At 43.1% G+C, this 19,662-nt stretch overlaps 1 protein-coding gene across 1 annotated transcript in view; it reads left to right on the top strand.

Annotated features, from left to right (window-relative positions):
- The window catches only part of LOC110498192 (MAM domain-containing glycosylphosphatidylinositol anchor protein 2), a 184,163-nt gene that overhangs the window by 148,600 nt on the left and 15,901 nt on the right, over window positions 1-19,662 (top strand). The window contains exons 11-12 of the mRNA XM_036955189.1: window positions 6,551-6,728; window positions 14,372-14,392. Coding sequence (XP_036811084.1) covers window positions 6,551-6,728; window positions 14,372-14,392 — 199 coding nt within the window. The remainder of the gene's footprint in view (window positions 1-6,550; window positions 6,729-14,371; window positions 14,393-19,662) is intronic.

The following is a 19,662-nucleotide window of genomic DNA, read 5'->3' on the forward strand; positions in this document are numbered from 1 at the left end:
GAGGCAGGAGGAGGAGGCTGGTGGGATAGGAGGAGACTGGAGGAGGCTGGATGAGGCAGGAGGAGGCTGGTGGGATAGGAGGAGACTGGAGGAGGCTGGATGAGGCTAGAGGAGGTTGGAAGAGACAGGAGGAGGCTGTTGGAAGCAGGGGGAGACAGGAGGAAACAGGTGGAGTCAGGAGGATGTTGTTGGAAGCAGGGGGGAAATGGAGGAGACGAGGAGGTTGGAAGAGGCTGGAGGAGGTTGGAAGAGGCAGGAGGAGACAGGAAGATGCTGCTGGAAGTAGGGGTAGACAGGAGGAGGCACGAGGAGAAGGTGGGGTAGGAGGTGGCAGGAAGGAGGAAGCTGGAGGAGGCAGGGGGAGACAGGAGGTGGCAATTGGAGGCAGGAAGAGACTGGAGGAGGCAGGAGCAGGCAGGAGGAGGCTAGAGGAGTGAGGAGGAGGTATCAGAAGGAGGATGCCAAGGGTCGTGCTCATGCTGGAGGATGTGTTAAAAGTCAAGTGCTGTCTCAGATTAGGTCGACGGTCCCTTGTGCTTCTGGGGGTGAAGTGTTTGAACGGCAGACTGAGCTGATAACTTCCTAACATCTCAGCAACATGGGACCTAAACTGGAGCGGAAGAGCAGTGTAGTGCTCTTTTAGATGTTAGGGGTGTTAGTAAAGTACATGCTAATGCCATTTACACTACACATGAGTTTTGTCTCTTGAGTGACACAGGCCTATGCCTACAGTATATGTATGCATAATTGGTAACCCTTTACTTTCCTGCAGGTATAATGCATTGGGATGCTGTTATAATGTTGTTATAAGACTTGTGACACGCATGTACTGTATGACCCTTATAATGTCTGGTTATCCTCTCATAATGATCATACATCCTTTCTCTATAACAATCCAGCCTTGGTTTCATGCTGAAACCATAGATACATTCTTAGAACACATACTGTAGTATTGTACATCTCTACGGCTCAAACTCCGTGTGGATAAAAGAGCAGGCAACAAAAAAAATATGTCCCTTTAAGAAAAACATGTCCCTTTAAGAAAAATATGTCCCTTTAAGAAAAATATGTCCCTTTAAGAAAAACATGTCCTGGTAAGAAAAATATGTCCCTTTAAGAAAAACATGTCCTGGTAAGAAAAATATGTCCCTATAAGTAAAACATGTCCTGGTAAGAAAAATATGTCCCTTTAAGAAAAACATGTCCTGGTAAGAAAAATATGTCCCTTTAAGAAAAAGATGTCCTTGTAAGAACTGCAGATGTGGAATTAGGAAGCTAGCCGAGGCAATAGATGTAGATGTCATTAGCTGGGTAGCAGGGACGTGCAGGAGAGAAAGTGGGCCTCACAGGTTCCCCCGCTCACTTCCCACCAGCTCCACTCTCCATTGGTTGAATTCTGGGTTTGACCAGTCATCTTCTATTTGTCGGCTGCCAGGCCCACTGTGACTCACTCAGCTGTCACACGAGACAACGTGGGCCTTGGCACCCTGGGAAAATGGCGAGCGTGCCAATTGTCGTAGCTAAGATCAACAGTGATTAGCCGCACAACATTGCTCGGGGGTTGGCCACATAACCAAGTTTTGTTGCATCTCTGGCATGGAAAGACAATTCATTGAGATGGCGTTATGAGTTATTACTGGTAATACATTGAAAAATAGTCACTCTTTGTAATTTTGAGTGACGGGATATGAATATAGATGTTGAATAAAATGATTTTATTTTTGAGCCGTTCACGGTTTGTTTGACCTAATGTACAGTTCGTAGAACTAATAATGATGTGAACAGCAGGACGGTTGATTATTTTTGTGACATATAATATAGTTGTGTTTGATGTTAATTTATAGTGTTTGTCCTCAACTGTCTCTAACGCAATACATCTGGCAAGCAAGGCAATAGTACAGTCCATTGCTTTATACTTGAAAACATTGGGCCTCACTAAAAGCTAGATATTGTATTGTACTCATATTCAGCCTATTGTTATATTTTGAGGCTAATCCCTTTTGACTAGTGCACTGGTGTTTATTTTTCTAAGTACCTGAAGACTGAGGGAGTTATGTGGTGGTGCGTTTAATTTGACATGCTTAGCTGGTTCTAGAGGAACCGTGTGACTAAGAAACCAACAAGGGAATTAAGAAAGCTTTTTACATTAAAACATACATGCTTTAAATTATTCCTTTAATAATTACATTCAAATACACATGGCTTAAATGATTCCTTTAATATTTACATTCAAATACACATGGCTTAAATGATTCCTTTAATAATTACATTCAAATACACATGGCTTAAATGATTCCTTTAATAATTACATTCAAATACACATGGCTTAAATGATTCCTTTAATAATTACATTCAAATACACATGGCTTAAATGATTCCTTTAATAATTACATTCAAATACACATGGCTTAAATGATTCCTTTAATAATTGCATTAAAACATATACTCTTTAAATGATTCCTTTAATATTTACATTAAAACATACACGCTTGAAATTATTCCTTTAATATTTGATTTGAAGATGCATGTCTCTGTCTTCAACCTGTTTGCTATGCATGTGAGAAGTTAATTGGGAGATTCAAAGAGCTAGAGCATCTTATCTCATCTCAATGCTTCCAGCACGGTGGCACCTCAGCTCCAACAAGGTGTCTGCTCTTCCGCATGCATGAGAACTTCATAACTGTCACCTATTCATGAACAGATTGCCTATCTTCTAGTCTATTGTCATAGCAGCTCTAGTTTGTGTGTGTGTGTGTGTGTGTGTGTGTGTGTGTGTGTGTGTGTGTGTGTGTGCATCCACACACACGTCTGTGCTTGCGGTATTCAAATGCATTTGTTAATGTCTTTGTTTATGTCTGCCCGAAGTACTATTCATTATGTTGAGAAGGTGTCATTTGTGATTGATCGAAAACAGTAGGTCACAATGAAAGAGACAATTCATTATGAAGTTTCACAATAGATTTCTTGGCAGGCTGTTTTATTTGTAAGAAAGACTGAAATGAAAAGCCGTAGTGATAGACGGTACTGTACAACAGAGTGTACAGGTATGACAGAATCTGCTCACACAGCATTGGTCTGGTCTAGCGACTGCCAGCTCTGCGCTACCCATGATGCCTTGCAGGCGGGGATTTGATCCCCAGTCCTGTCTTTTCTGTCTGCACTCCCCTACCTCTGTCCCACCCTCTAATTTAACCTGTCTGTTACTATAACAACAAAATATGAAAGACAAGAAAAATTGCCATAAATTGAAGTGGACACTTCAATTCAGTTAACTTCCTTCCAGCCCAATGAAGTAAATCTGTTAAAAGCCACAGTTTACAACTGCTCAAAGAAATGTCACGATGCCACTTACGACTGTCAGTCAGGTTGATGGAACTCGTAACGTCTTCCATAAAGATGTGTTCCCCGCGACAACAGAGGCAGCTGTTCTGGTGGATGTTGGTGCTTAGTGTAAAATGTGTAACCCCCTCACCATGCGGTGATTCACTACATTGTAAATCAGAAATGGATGGGGTGTTCACTACTGTGAGACATTGTAAACCTGGGCTGGATGGGGTGTTCAATACTGTGAGACATTGTAAACCTGGGCTGGATGGGGTGTTCACTACTGTGAGACATTGTAAACCTGGGCTGGATGGGGAGTTCACTACTCTGAGACATTGTAAACCTGGGCTGGATGGGGAGTTCACTACTCTGAGACATTGTAAACCTGGGCTGGATGGGAAGTTCACTACTCTGACACATTGTAAACCTGGGCTGGATGGGGAGTTCACTACTCTGAGACATTGTAAACCTGGGCTGGATGGGGAGTTCACTACTCTGAGACATTGTAAACCTGGGCTGGATGGGGTGTTTAAAGGAGGGAAAGAGGCCTTGTGAGGACTCCCAGGCTGCCTCCTGATTCTCCACCCTTCTCCCTAAATGTCCACATCCAGTCATGAATTAAAAAATATTAGATTGGTGTAAATATTGGGGGATTTTCCACCATTTTGTCAATCCATGACTGGAAGTGAACAAGTGCATACTTAGGGAGAATAGTGGATAATCAGGACGTAGCCCCAATCTCTCTAGGGGTTGCCTTCATCTGTCATTACTCCAGAATCACACAAACTAGCATCCAGCTAATTGAGTGCAAACTAGCATCAAGCCAAGTGAGGGCAAACTAGCATCCAGCTAAGTGAGGGCAAACAAGCATCCAGCCAAGTGAGGGCAAACTAGCATCCAGCTAATTGAAGGCAAACTAGCATCCAGCCAAGTGATGGCAAACTAGCATCCAGCCAAGTGAGGGCAAACTAGCATCCAACCAAGTGAGGGCAAACTAGCATCCAGCCAAGTGAGGGCAAACTAGCATCCAGCCAAGTGAGGGCAAACTAGCATCCAGCCAAGTGAGGGCAAACTAGCATCCAGCTAAGTGAGAGCAAATTAGCATCCAGCTAATTGAGGGCAAACTAGCATCCAGCTAAGTGAGGGCAAACTAGCATTCAGCTAATTGAGGGCAAACTAGCTTCCAGCTAAGTGAGAGCAAACTAGCATCCAGCTAAGTGAGAGCCAACTAGCATATAGCTAAGTGAGAGCCAGGATAATCCCTCCAACTGACCGGTGAATATATGTATATTTTTTCCCCTTATTTTACCAGGTAAGTTGCTGAAAGAAGAAGCTGATTACGCAGCATGATTATTACACAGTGCTGGGAACAATATAAGGCCACTCTAAAATGGTGCCGTTTTGTCACACAACACAATGCCACAGATGTCTCAAGTTGCCAGAGAATTTAATGTTAATTTCTCTACCATAAGCTGCCTCAAATGTCGTTTTAAATAATTTTCTAGTACGTCTAACCGGCCTCAGAACCGCACACCACATGTAACCACGCCAGCCCAGGAACTCTACATCCGGCTTCTTCACTGATGAGTATAAAGCCCTTTTGTGGGGAAAACAAATTCTGATTGGCTGGACCTGGCTCTGAAGTGGGTGGGACTATTCCCGCCCTGTCCCACCCATGGCTGTGCCCCTGCCCAGTCATGTGAAATAGATAGATAGATAGATAGATCAATCCATAGATTGGGGCCTAATTTATTTATTTAAGGTGACTAGTTTCCTTATATGAACTGTAACTCAGTAAAATCATTGAAATTGTGGCATGTTACATTTATATTTTTGATCAGTATATAATTGGTGTCCGTTTTGGGTTTTAAAATGTGTTTATTATGATCAAGTTCGATCCCCAATGTGAATTAGTTTAAAGTTACATTTGTCATCACACAGGACCATGTGCTGACTTAGATCGATCACGGGCCAGCAAACTACTAGGAGACTCTCAGGCACAATAAAAACAACTACATTGACCGTGATCCTTATGGCCACTTTCACCATAATCCTTAGGCCGTCAAGGATTATGGATATACTGACAAGATACCTGTCTCTCCACCCAAACAATGGGAGTCGTTGTCCACAAAGCGACACAACGGGCCATCTAGCTCCCACCTATCCTTTCTTTGGATTGGTGGATACATCTCATTATTGTAATAATATTTTGAATATTCAATTAGGGTTTGACATCAACCAACTGTATTCAATAGAGAGAGATGCTATGCTACTAGCCTCATTTCATTAATGTATTTTTTTTATTTAACTAGGCAAGTCAATGAAGAACGAATTCTTATTTACAATGACGGCCTAGGAACGGTGGGTTAACTGTCTTGTTCAGGGGCAGAGCAACACATTTTTACCTTGTCAGCTCAGGGATTCAATCCACCAACCTTTCGGTTACTGGCCCAACACTCTAACCACTAGGCTACCCGCTGCCCCTATATCCATCCCGAGACAACTCCGACCTCGAGTATCAAACAAGCCACTCATTTTTTGGGGACCAAATTCGACACTCATTGACCTCCATACAAAAACTCCTTGCATGGTGGGCGAAACAACAAAAAAACACCACCTACTGGAGGGAAACAGATTTTCCATCGAGTTGGGCCTCTCTCTTCCTCTTCCTCTCTGGTGCCTTTCAGCCCCATTCAGCAATATGTCTCGCTTCAAATTCAAATACTGCAAGAGCCATCGGGGGTTTTTCATTGGAACACGTGGATGACGTCAGTAGATATCACTTTCTACTGGTTGTAATGTCTATGGTTAAATCAGATCTAACTTTATGGTAGCCGGCGAAACTCAACTCCACATTACACGATGGACTAGTGGTCGACTAGTGGTGGCCGACTGGAGCTCTGGCGTTTTTTATAAAAACCTAGTGATTTCAGCACCAAAAGAATAGCACACAATTACACAGGACATTGTTTAGTCGGCTAACTTTATGGTAGATGGGACGAAGATCATATAACCAAGTGGAGGCTGTAGTGATGGTTGCCCTTCCTTGCAAAATACGTAATCCATTCAAATGTATCCTATTAGTTTCCTTTCACCTTGAGTTCAGAACGTGGACCAGTAGGAAGTGATTATAATGTGTCGAGTTTGGCCTATGTGCACTTGTAAAAATAAGCATTGGAATTGATTTTAATGATTTTCCAATAAAATATTCCTATGTGTTGTCTAGACGGGCCAATCGAGGTGGTGGGAGCAAGAGATCCCCATGGAGGGAGCGATCGCCAAGGGCGAGCTGATCACCCACAACCTGACGGAGCTCATCAAGCCAGAGGCCTACCTGGTGCGCCTCACCCCCATCACACGCTTCGGGGAAGGAGACTCCACAGACAGAACCATCAGATACAGTGGTGAGCGGAAATCATTCTCTGTCTAGTTGGGGGGCCTGGACAATGCTCTATTTGGAGTTAATTGTACTGTACAAAATCTACTTGGCCTTCAGCACTGTATATTCTTCAGTAGGGTCTAGCATGGCCTTGTATGCTCACAGTTCTATATGGTGTTAATGTATATTGTTGCATATTGTGTTGTATTTTGTTGTATAGTGTACAGAATCCCCCTCAGCATTGTACAGTAGAGAAATAATTTTCTTCAATAAGGATGTGCAGTTGAAGTCGGAAGTTTACATACACCTTAGCCAAATACATTTAAACACAGTTTTTCACAATTCCTGACATTTAATCCTAGTAAAAATCCCCTGTCTTAGCTCAGTTAGGATCACCACTTTATTTTAAGAATGTGAAATGTCAGAATAATAGTAGACAGAGTGATTTATTTCAGATTTTCTTTCATCACATTCCTAGTGGGTCAGAAGTTTACATACACTCAATTAGTATTTGGTAGCATTGCCTTTAAATTGTTTAACTTGGGTCAAACGTTTTTGGGTAGCCTTCCACAAGCTTCCCACAATAAGTTGGGTGAATTTTGGTCCGTTCCTTCTAACTGAGCTAGTGTAACTGAGTCAGGTTTGTAGGCGTCCTTGCTCACACACGCTTTTTCAGTTCTGCCCACAAATTTTCTATTGGATTGAGGTCAGTGCTTTGAGATGGCCACTCCAATACCTTGACTTTGTTGTCCTTAAGCCATTTTGCCACACCTTTGGAAGTATGCTTGGGGTCATTGTCCATTTGGAAGACCCATTTGCGACCAAGCTTTAACTTCCCGACTGATGTCTTGAGATGTTGCTTCAATATATCCACATTATTTTCCTACCTCATGATGCCATCTATTTTGTGAAGTTCACCAGTCCCTCCTGCAGCAAAGCACCCCCACAACATGATGCTGCCACCCCCGTGCTTCACGGTTGGGATGGTGTTCTTCGACTTGCAAGCCTCCCCCTTTTTCCTCCAAACATATCGATGGTCATTATAGCAAAACAGTTATATTGTTGTTTCATCAGACCAGAGGACATTTCTCCAAAAAGTACGATGTTTGTCCCCATGTGCAGTTGCAAACCGTAGTCTGGCTTTTTTATGGCGGTTTTGGAGCAGTGACTTCTACCTTACTGAGCAGCCTTTCAGGTTATGTCCATATGGGACTCATTTTACTGTGGATATAGATACTTTTGTACCTGTTTCCTCCAGCATCTTCACAAGGTTCTTTGCTGTTGTTCTGGGATTGATTTGCACTTTTCGCACCAAAGTACATTCATCTCTAGGAGACAGAACGCGTCTCCTTCCTGAGCGGTATGATGGCTACGTGGTCCCATAGTGTTTATACTTGCGCAACTATTGTTTGTACAGACTAACGTGGTACCTTCAGGCATTTGGAAATTGCTGCCAAGGATGAACCAGACTTGTGGAGGTCTACAATTTTTTTTCTGCAGTCTTGGTTGATTTCTTTTGATTTTCCCATGATGTCAAGCAAAGAGGCTGTCCTTGGTTGCAACACTCACTACTGAGTTCCAAGCTGCCTCTGGAAGCAACGTCAGCACAATAACTGTTTGTCGGGAACTTCATGAAATGGGTTCCCTTTGTCGAGCAGCTGCACACAAGCCTAAGATCACCATGCGCAATGCCAAGAGAGCGTGCAATGTCAACTGGAGTGGTGTAAAGCCATTGGACTCTGGAGCAGTGGAAATGCGTTTTCTGGAGTGATGAATTACGCTTCACCTTCTGGCAGTCCGACAGACAAATCTGGGTGTTTCTACACCTGCATTGCTTGCTGTTTGGGGTTTTAGGCTGGGTTTCTGTACAGCACTTTGAGATATCAGCTGATGTAAGAAGGGCTATATAAATACATTTGATTTTATTTAGGAGAACGCTACCTGCCCCAATGCATAGTGCAAACTGTAAAGTTTGGTGGTGGAGGAATTTTGGTCTGGGGCTGTTTATCATGGTTTGGGCTATGGTCCTTAGTTCCAGTGAATGGAAACCTTAACGCTTCGGCATTTAATGACATTCTAGATGATTCTGTGCTTCCAACTTTGTGACAGTTGGGGAAGCCCCTTTCCTGTTTCAGCATAACAATGCCCCCGGGGGTGCACAAAGCGAGGTCCATGCAGAAATTGTTTGTCGAAATTGGTGTGGAAGAACTTCACTGGCATGCATAGAGCCCTGACCTGAACCCCATCGAAGACCTTTGGGATGTATTTGAAATCAGACTGCGAGCCTAATCGCCTAATATCAGTGCCCGACCTCACTAATGCTCTTGTGGCTGAATGTCCCCTCAGCAATGTTCCAACATCTAGTGGGAAGCCTTTCCAGAAGAGTGGAGGCTGTTATGGCAGCAAAGGGGGGAACAGCTCCATATTTTAAATGTTTACATTTTTTAATCAAACCATTTTTTAACTAGGCATGTCAGTTTAGAACAAATTCTACATTTTCAACGCCCATGATTTTGGAGTGAGATGTTCGACGTCAACATACTTTTGATCATGTAATGTATCACAGTAAGGGCCTCCCAGATGTTGACATATTTATATGGTAATAGGGACCCCTACTGGTTAGGAAAATACTGAATCATGAGATAGGTCACTGTCAATACATTTGACAGAGCATTCTTATTTACAAGGAGGAAGTAAAGCAAAAAGAGAGATGAATTTGTACCAGTGATGATTACACATTCAGAGCATAATTACATGAGAAAACATTCAGCTCCTCAACTTAGTCATCAAAAAGTGCCATTGTCACCGACGGGGAGGTGGCAGACAGTATCAAGAGCCATCCAGCAAGGATTTCGGCTAAGAATACAAACGGAAAGGATTTTGTATGTAGTTGGAGGGGTGGACTTTAATTCCCTGTCTGTTACCACTGGTGTTTCTGTAGACAAGGTTCCACAATCATTAACTAATGTCTACTTTATTTCTTTATCCTTCACTATCATTTACTTTTTTTTATATCAATCCGTCCTTTTTCTTTGGTACTTTCTTATGAAGGGAGTGAAAAGAGGCCCTGAAAATGTCCTCCGCAAACACCTGTTCAACAAATCTACTCCGTTCAACAGGCTGCAGAATTAGAATTACAGCCTGAGCTTTGCTTCAGCTTCAACACAGTTGGAAGTCCTTGTAGTGCAGCACTGCAACACAAGACACGATACTGTCCAGGTTTTGAGTCCTCTCTCTTCCAAACTTGAATAGCCTAGCCTATTCTAGTTCCAGCCTTTGAATTACACGTCTGCTACAAACCGTCAGCTCTCAGCCCTAGCCTGTGAAGTCTGCACGCACGCAGCCAGCCAACCCCCCCCATACAAACACAACAGAACACAGTCTGGTGGTGGGCTGCTCTGACTAGCAAACAAACACAGTAGTTCACTGACCTTCTGCACTAATTAGATGCTTCCAGCCTATATTCTCTAATCATGTTTTCCTCTGCACCCAGGTGAGATGAGGAAATAGCAGCACTAGAGTGCTTTCCACCTATTATCTTGTTTTTAGGAGTATTCTATATATTCCATGTCAGAGGTCTGAAACTCCCTGCCCTCGTGCCACATTAGGCCTATTTGTGGCCCACAGGCCTGGAATTTGAGCTTATGCTGTATCCATGTTATGGTGGTTGCTCATACAGTACAGATTGACGACATGCCTGACCTGACATTTCAACCTCTACGCTCCGGTCTCCCCCTTGACAGTGTTTAAGGTCCCATGTGACTATCGGTTGTGCTGTAACGACAACATAAAAACTCACCTCGAAAAAGTCACCGTTGATGCAGTGACACACTTAGCCTATCAGTGTAAAGTCCATTGGAAAGTGTATTTTACTGTGTTCAGGAATATTTATACTGTGTATATGTAATGATATGAATGAGACCCTTATACTCATCATAACATTATTTAGGCTTTATTAAACTCTCTAATTACAATTCATACAATCACTGAGGACATTGTGGTAAAAATACAGTTAGAGTCGGAAGTTCACAAACACTTAGGTTGGAGTCATTAAAACTTGCTTTTCAACCACTCCACAAATTTCTTGTTAACAAACTATAGTTTTGGCAAGTCGGTTAGGACATCTGATTTGTACCTGACATGAGTCAGTTATCCAACAATTGTTTACAGACGGATTATTTCACTTGTAATTCACTGTATCACAATTCCAGTGGGTCAGAAGTTTACATACACCAAGTTGACTGTGCCTTTAAACAGCTTGGAAAATTCCAGAAAATGATGTCATGGCTTTAGAAGCTTCCGATAGGCTAATTGACATCATTTGAGTCAATTGGAGGTGTACCTGTGGATGTATTTCAAGGTCTACCTTCAAACTTAGTGCCTCTTTGCTTGACATCATGGGAAAATCAAAAGAAAAAAAGAAAAAGACTGCAGAAAAACAATTGTAGACCTGCTGGAGGAAACAGGTACAAAAGTATCTATATCCACAGTACAACGAGTCCTATGTCGACATAACCTGAAAGGCCGCTCAGCAAGGAAGAAGCCACTGCTCCAAAACCGCCATAAAAAAAGCCAGACTACGGTTTGCAACTGCACATGGGGACAACGATCGTACTTTTTGGGGAAATGTCCTCTGGTCTGATGAAACAAAAATAGAACAGTTTTGTTCATTCAACAGTTTCGTTATGTTTGGAGGAAAAAGGGGGAGGCTTGCAAGCCGAAGAACACCATCCCAACCGTGAAGCACGGGGGTGGCAGCATCATGTTGTGGGTGCACTTTGCTGCAGGAGGGACTGGTGAACTTCACAAAATAGATGGCATCATGAGGAGGAAAATTATGTGGATATATTGAAGCAACATCTCGAGACATCAGTTAAAGCTTGGTCGCAAATAGGTCTTCCAAATGGACAATGACCCAAGCATAATTCCAATGTTGTGGCAAAATGGCTTAAGGACAACAAAGTCAAGGTATTGGAGTGGCCATCACAAAGCCCTGATCTCATTTCTATAGAAAATTTGTGGGCAGAACTGAAAAAGCGTGTGCAAGCAAGAAGGCCTACCTACCTGGCTCAGTTACACCAGCTCTGTCAGGAGGAATGGGCCAAAATTCACTCAACTTACTGTAGGAAGCTTGTGGAATGCTACCCTAAATGTTTGACCCATGTTAAACAATTTCAAGGCAATGCTACCAAATACTAATTGAGTGTATGTAAACTTCTGACCCACTGGGAATGTGATGAAAGAAATAAAAGCTGAAATAAATAATTTTCTCTACTATTATTCTGACATTTCACATTCTTAAAATAAAGTGGTGATCCTAACTGACCTAAGACTTTTTACTAGGATTAAATGTCAGGAATGGTGAAAAACTGAGTTTAAATGCATTTGGCTAAGGTGTATGTAAACTTCCAACTTCAACTGTGTATGGTAAAAGATAACACTTGTTCCCAAATGTTAATTGCTTAGTGGTCTCATATTATACAATAAAATAGATGCTCAACACTCAATCACGCACTCACGCACACACACACACACACAGTCAACCCCAAACACTCGCAACATACACACCCGGACGCACACTGCAAGTGAATAGATATGAGAGAAAACATTTTTACACATTCACATAAAATGACACCGTGACCTCAAATATTTACATATGTATTTTAACCCCCCAGGGATACAACATTGTATATAAATAATGTATCGGACAACTGATGATTCCTCCAAATCTATCTATGACCTGAAATGTTTCATCTCCCTCCTGCATGAGTTGTGTCAAGATTGCCAAAGTTATCTCCAAGTTACCTCAGACAACATCTTTTTTTTTTGTGTGTGTGTATTTGTTCATTTTTATAAACCAGAATCATGATAGTGTATAATCACTCCTGTTTGACATCTGAGTGCCTTGAAGAATTTTTGGTTACACTTAATACCTGTGTGTATCTACATACCCCGGGAATACGGTATGCAGCCCAAGCCTTTTAAATACTAGCAGTGCACTTGCTGGTTCTAACGAGCAGTGGCACGGCGGACAACTGTCCTCTGGATAACAGCTGTGGCTGAGGACATGCCAGCCACTTCACTTTGACACACTGGATTGGGTTTCATGTTGGTGTTAAGAGTTAGTTACAGTATATGTTTTTCCATGTGCAACTTTGGTCTCAAGAATCGTGTTCTCTTCTCCATAAATATTGTACGGCAGCTTTTTGAGAAATAAAACAAGGATATTACCGAAGTGACGCCTACGGGAGAAAAGGAGAATGTACAAAAACATGTTTGTGTAAATACCTTTTTCTGATGTAGGCTTAGGAAAACGGTGTCCGTGCAACTAAGTCCTCCAGATATGCACGCTACCGGACACAACGAGCAAAAGAGCCATGCGGCAATTCGAATGTGTATTCAACGATGTTGACTAAATGTTGTGCCTCCCTGCCTACTGCTTCCCTGCCTGCGCAGTGCTTGTGGTCTATCTAGGTACTGAGTGCACAGAGACCCTATCAATTAGAGTCAGTACTAATGCAGAGCATGTTTCCAAGCTAGCAGCATCTGCTCCTCTCCACCAAGGCGAACCTCCTTCTCCTCACTGAAGTTGGGAACAGCTGGGTGGTTTAGTAGTGGGGGAAATGGAACCTCCCGATGCATAATTGCGGCTCAGAATAGGGGAAACTATGGAGAAAAAGGCCCATAATGAACATCTGATGCGATTCGCCACAAACCACCAGCCCACTCCTTCGTATTATACAGTTTCCCAAATTACAATAATTTGATGCAGTCGCAGGCATTTTCAGATTTTAATCCTCAATTGAATCATCAATGAATCAATTGGTGGTTCTCTATACAATGGCTAAATGGGATCATTTCTCTGCATTTACATTTTTTTTGACAGATCTCTCTTCGATAATAGTAGCCTTTTCTCTTAAACATCTGCTGTTGTTGTGTTTTCTGATGTTTTTTTTTTTCATTTGCATTCTGTTCATATCTGACCATTTATCGTTAGCCAATAGGACGGATGCCTCTGGCTGCACCTTTGTTGGACCGGGCTGATCTGTTACACCATCAAATGGGACACACGGTTTACTCTAGTTCAAACATCTCACAGTGAAATTTACAGCCTGAATACAGCTCCCAAACTCCTACTTTGCTTGAAGAATACTCTCTCTACAGGTTAGGCTCTGGAAGTTTATTGGTTGAAATTGGGATACATTTCACGTCAGCTATCTCCACTGCAAATTGTTTGAAAATCTCTACCCAGCATGCAGTTCTGCCCTCATTGGGATTAGGAAAGGACTCAGCCACAGTTCCTGGCGAGCACAGATAGGGAAGGTGGTGAATTAAATTAAGAAAGATGCAGGTCTGTATAGTTTACCTGAGTCTTGTGCTTCCTCTCTTCCATTAGCCCTCTGCAGCCCATAAGCCCTCTCTCTCTCCGGAGTAACCTAACCCTAACCCTCTCTCCCTCCGGATGATAAGAGGGGTTGATGGCATGGCCTCACTACTCCCTAGTACTCCGCCTCAAATTAGACTGCAGGGACAAACAAAGTAGTTCTTCCTTTTTAGATTTCCCCACGGCTCTTTTATACAGAGTAGAGATGAAATCTTAGACGCAGGCATTCCTTTCATAAGTTTGAACTCCTAAATGATTCAAGTGTCTTTTGTTTTCTCTTTCAGCTCCAGTCAACCCTCACTTGAGTAAGTATCAGTCCTATGAAATGGACTCCCTAACCCATGGCAGTTTGATATTTAATAAGACAAGCCAACCATAATGTTTTAATTAGCAGTGACCAGATGAATGAATTAATAAAAGGTAGGGTTTTTATGTTATACACCTTTTTTTTTATGGTATACACAGTTTATTCATATGAATTATCCATCACAATACACAGGTCCTTAATAATGTCAAAAATTTAATATTTCCTATTAATACCGTGTTCCTAATACAATAGGAGCACATTTCATAACCGTCGATAAGATGTTTGAAAATACATAAAGTCTATCTCAGTAGTATCTAAGCTATAAGACTCCTGAACAGCTAATCAAAGGGCTACCTCTTTTACGCTGTTGCTACTCTCTGTTTATTATCTGTGCATAGTCACCTTAACTCTACCTACATGTACATATTACCTCAATTACCTCGACTAACCGGTGCCCCCGCACATTGACTCTGTACCGGTATCCTCTGTATATAGCCTCCACATTGACTCTGTACCGTAATACCCTGTATATAGCCTCCACATTGACTCTGTACCGGTATCCTCTGTATATAGCCTCCACATTGACTCTGTACCGTAATACCCTGTATATAGCCTCCACATTGACTCTGTACCGTAATACCCTGTATATAGCCTCCACATTGACTCTGTACCGGTACCCCCTGTATATAGTCTCCACATTGACTCTGTACCGGTACCCCCTGTATATAGTCTCCACATTGACTCTGTACCGGTATCCTCTGTATATAGCCTCCACATTGACTCTGTACCGGTACCCCCTGTATATAGCCTCCACATTGACTCTGTACCGTAATACCCTGTATAAAGCCTCCACATTGACTCTGTACCGTAATACCCTGTATATAGCCTCCACATTGACTCTGTACCGGTACCCCCTGTATATAGTCTCCACATTGACTCTGTACCGGTACCCCCTGTATATAGTCTCCACATTGACTCTGTACCGGTATCCTCTGTATATAGCCTCCACATTGACTCTGTACCGGTACCCCCTGTATATAGCCTCCACATTGACTCTGTACCGTTACTCCCTGTATATAGCCTCCACATTGACTCTGTACCGGTATCCTCTGTATATAGCCTCCACATTGACTCTGTACCGGTACCCCCTGTATATAGCCTCCACATTGACTCTGTACCGGTACCCTCTGTATATAGCCTCCACATTGACTCTGTACCGTAATACCCTGTATATAGCCTCCACATTGACTCTGTACCGTAATACCCTGTATATAGCCTCCACATTGACTCTGTACCGGTACCCCCTGTATATAGCCTCCACATTGACTCTGTACCGGTATCCTCTGTATATAGCCTCCACATTGACTCTGTACCGGTACCCCCTGTATATAGCCTCCACATTGACTCTGTACCGGTACCCTCTGTATATAGCCTCCACATTGACTCTGTACCGTAATACCCTGTATATAGCCTCCACATTGACTCTGTACCGTAATACCCTGTATATAGCCTCCACATTGACTCTGTACCGGTACCCCCTGTATATAGTCTCCACATTGACTCTGTACCGGTACCCCCTGTATATAGTCTCCACATTGACTCTGTACCGGTATCCTCTGTATATAGCCTCCACATTGACTCTGTACCGGTACCCCCTGTATATAGCCTCCACATTGACTCTGTACCGTAATACCCTGTATAAAGCCTCCACATTGACTCTGTACCGTAATACCCTGTATATAGCCTCCACATTGACTCTGTACCGGTACCCCCTGTATATAGTCTCCACATTGACTCTGTACCGGTACCCCCTGTATATAGTCTCCACATTGACTCTGTACCGGTATCCTCTGTATATAGCCTCCACATTGACTCTGTACCGGTACCCCCTGTATATAGCCTCCACATTGACTCTGTACCGTTACTCCCTGTATATAGCCTCCACATTGACTCTGTACCGGTATCCTCTGTATATAGCCTCCACATTGACTCTGTACCGGTACCCCCTGTATATAGCCTCCACATTGACTCTGTACCGGTACCCTCTGTATATAGCCTCCACATTGACTCTGTACCAGTACCCCCTGTATATAGCCTCCACATTGACTCTGTACCGGTACCCCCTGTATATAGCCTCCACATTGACTCTGTACCGGTACCCTCTGTATATAGCCTCCACATTGACTCTGTACCGGTACCCCCTGTATATAGCCTCCACATTGACTCTGTACCAGTACCCCCTGTATATAGCCTCCACATTGACTCTGTACTGGTACCCCCTGTATATAGCCTCCACATTGACTCTGTACCAGTACCCCCTGTATATAGCCTCCACATTGACTCTGTACTGGTACCCCCTGTATATAGCCTCCACATTGACTCTGTACCAGTACCCCCTGTATATAGCCTCCACATTGACTCTGTACTGGTACCCCCTGTATATAGCCTCCACATTGACTCTGTACCGGTACCCTCTGTATATAGCCTCCACATTGACTCTGTACCAGTACCCCCTGTATATAGCCTCCACATTGACTCTGTACCGGTACCCCCTGTATATAGCCTCCACATTGACTCTGTACCGTAATACCCTGTATATAGCCTCCACATTGACTCTGTACTGGTACTCCCTGTATATAGCCTCCACATTGACTCTGTACCGGTATCCTCTGTATATAGCCTCCACATTGACTCTGTACCGGTACCCTCTGTATATAGCCTCCACATTGACTCTGTACTGGTATCCCCTGTATATAGCCTCCACATTGACTCTGTACCGGTACCCTCTGTATATAGCCTCCACATTGACTCTGTACCGGTACCCCCTGTATATAGCCTCCACATTGACTCTGTACCGGTACCCTCTGTATATAGCCTCCACATTGACTCTGTACTGGTATCCCCTGTATATAGCCTCCACATTGACTCTGTACCGGTACCCCCTGTATATAGCCTCCACATTGACTCTGTACCGGTACCCTCTGTATATAGCCTCCACATTGACTCTGTACCGGTATCCCCTGTATATAGCCTCCACATTGACTCTGTACCGGTACCCTCTGTATATAGCCTCCACATTGACTCTGTACCGGTATCCCCTGTATATAGCCTCCACATTGACTCTGTACTGGTACCCCCTGTATATAGCCTCCACATTGACTCTGTACCGGCACCCCCTGTATATAGCCTCCACATTGACTCTGTACTGGTACTCCCTGTATATAGCCTCCACATTGACTCTGTACCGGTACCTCCTGTATATAGCCTCCACATTGACTCTGTACTGGTACTCCCTGTATATAGCCTCCACATTGACTCTGTACCGGTACCTCCTGTATATAGCCTCCACATTGACTCTGTACCAGTACCCCCTGTATATAGCCTCCACATTGACTCTGTACCGATACCTCCTGTATATAGCCTCCACATTAACTCTGTACCGGTACCCTCTGTATATAGCCTCCACATTGACTCTGTACCGGTACCCTCTGTATATAGCCTCCACATTGACTCTGTACCGGTACCCTCTGTATATAGCCTCCACATTGACTCTGTACCGATACCTCCTGTATATAGCCTCCACATTGACTCTGTACCGGTACCCTCTGTATATAGCCTCCACATTGACTCTGTACCAGTACCCCCTGTATATAGCCTCCACATTGACTCTGTACCGGTACCTCCTGTATATAGCCTCCACATTGACTCTGTACCAGTACCTCCTGTATATAGCCTCCACATTGACTCTGTACCGGTACCTCCTGTATATAGCCTCCACATTGACTCTGTACCGGTACCCCCTGTATATAGCCTCCACATTGACTCTGTACCGGTACCCCCTGTATATAGCCTCCACATTGACACTGTACCGGTACCTCCTGTATATAGCCTCCACATTGACTCTGTACCAGTACCCCCTGTATATAGCCTCCACATTGACTCTGTACTGGTACCCCCTGTATATAGCCTCCACATTGACTCTGTACCAGTACCTCCTGTATATAGCCTCCACATTGACTCTGTACCAGTACCCCCTGTATATAGCCTCCACATTGACTCTGTACTGGTACCCCCTGTATATAGCCTCCACATTGACTCTGTACCAGTACCTCCTGTATATAGCCTCCACATTGACTCTGTACCGGTACCCCCTGTATATAGCCTCCACATTGACTCTGTACCGATACCTCCTGTATATAGCCTCCACATTGACTCTGTACCGGTACCCCCTGTATATAGCCTCCACATTGACTCTGTACCGGTACCTCCTGTATATAGCCTCCACATTGACTCTGTACCGGTACCCCCTGTATATAGCCTCACTACTGTTATTTTACTGCTTCTGTTTAATTATTTGTTACTTTTTTATTTATTTTTTATTTTTTACTTATCTATTTTTTACGTAACACTTTTTTTTGGTAAAACTTCTTAAAGTGTAGTTGGTTACGGGCTTGTAGGTAAGCATTTCACTGTGTGGTCTACCTGTTGTATTTGGCTGATGTGACAAATCAAAATTTGATCTGGACTGGCTGATGCTAGCATCGTTTAAATTAAAAGACATTTGTAACGAACTGAATCTTACTCAACTAATACCTACCCGTTTTAATCCAAAAGACCCCCCCAAAAATCTACATTAATGGGCCTTGTCTTAACAAATACACCTCACAAATATATATATAGTGGGTTATTTGCAAATCAGTGACCACTGCCCTATTGCATTTATCAGAGATACTAGGCTAAAAAAAACTGACTCCCGTATAATTCTAAAGAGAAACTATAAACACTTCTCAGAGCAAGCCTTTATCCATGACCTTTATTACTCAGAGCTTTTATCCGTAAACTGCATAATGGACCCAGTTTTAGCGTTCTCTTTCTTTTCATAAATGTTTTACCTTCATGGCTGATAAATACGCCCCCGTTAAAGCGACTTAGGGTAAAAAATCGAACTAATCCTTGGTTCTCCAGCGATTTGAAAATCCTTTTCCTGCAAAAGAATCAAGCATGGGCCTTGACGAGGAAAAGTGGTGAAACAGCTGATTGGCTGCTTTTTAGGCAATTGAGAAATAAATGGACCAGAATAATAAAAAGGCTAAATCTCAGTATTTTCTTGATGCTCTGACAGAGTCTGCTGGTGATCCCTCTAAATTCTGGAAAACTGTCAACTCACTTAGACCAGGAAACTCCTCGACTTCCCTGCTGAAACAAATTACGTCGGAATCTGGGATCCTCAGTGACCGAACGGAAATTTGTGATGTTTTTAATAAGCAC

The sequence above is a fragment of the Oncorhynchus mykiss genome, chromosome 19, assembly GCF_013265735.2.
Source record: "Oncorhynchus mykiss isolate Arlee chromosome 19, USDA_OmykA_1.1, whole genome shotgun sequence".
Taxonomy (NCBI): domain Eukaryota; kingdom Metazoa; phylum Chordata; class Actinopteri; order Salmoniformes; family Salmonidae; genus Oncorhynchus; species Oncorhynchus mykiss.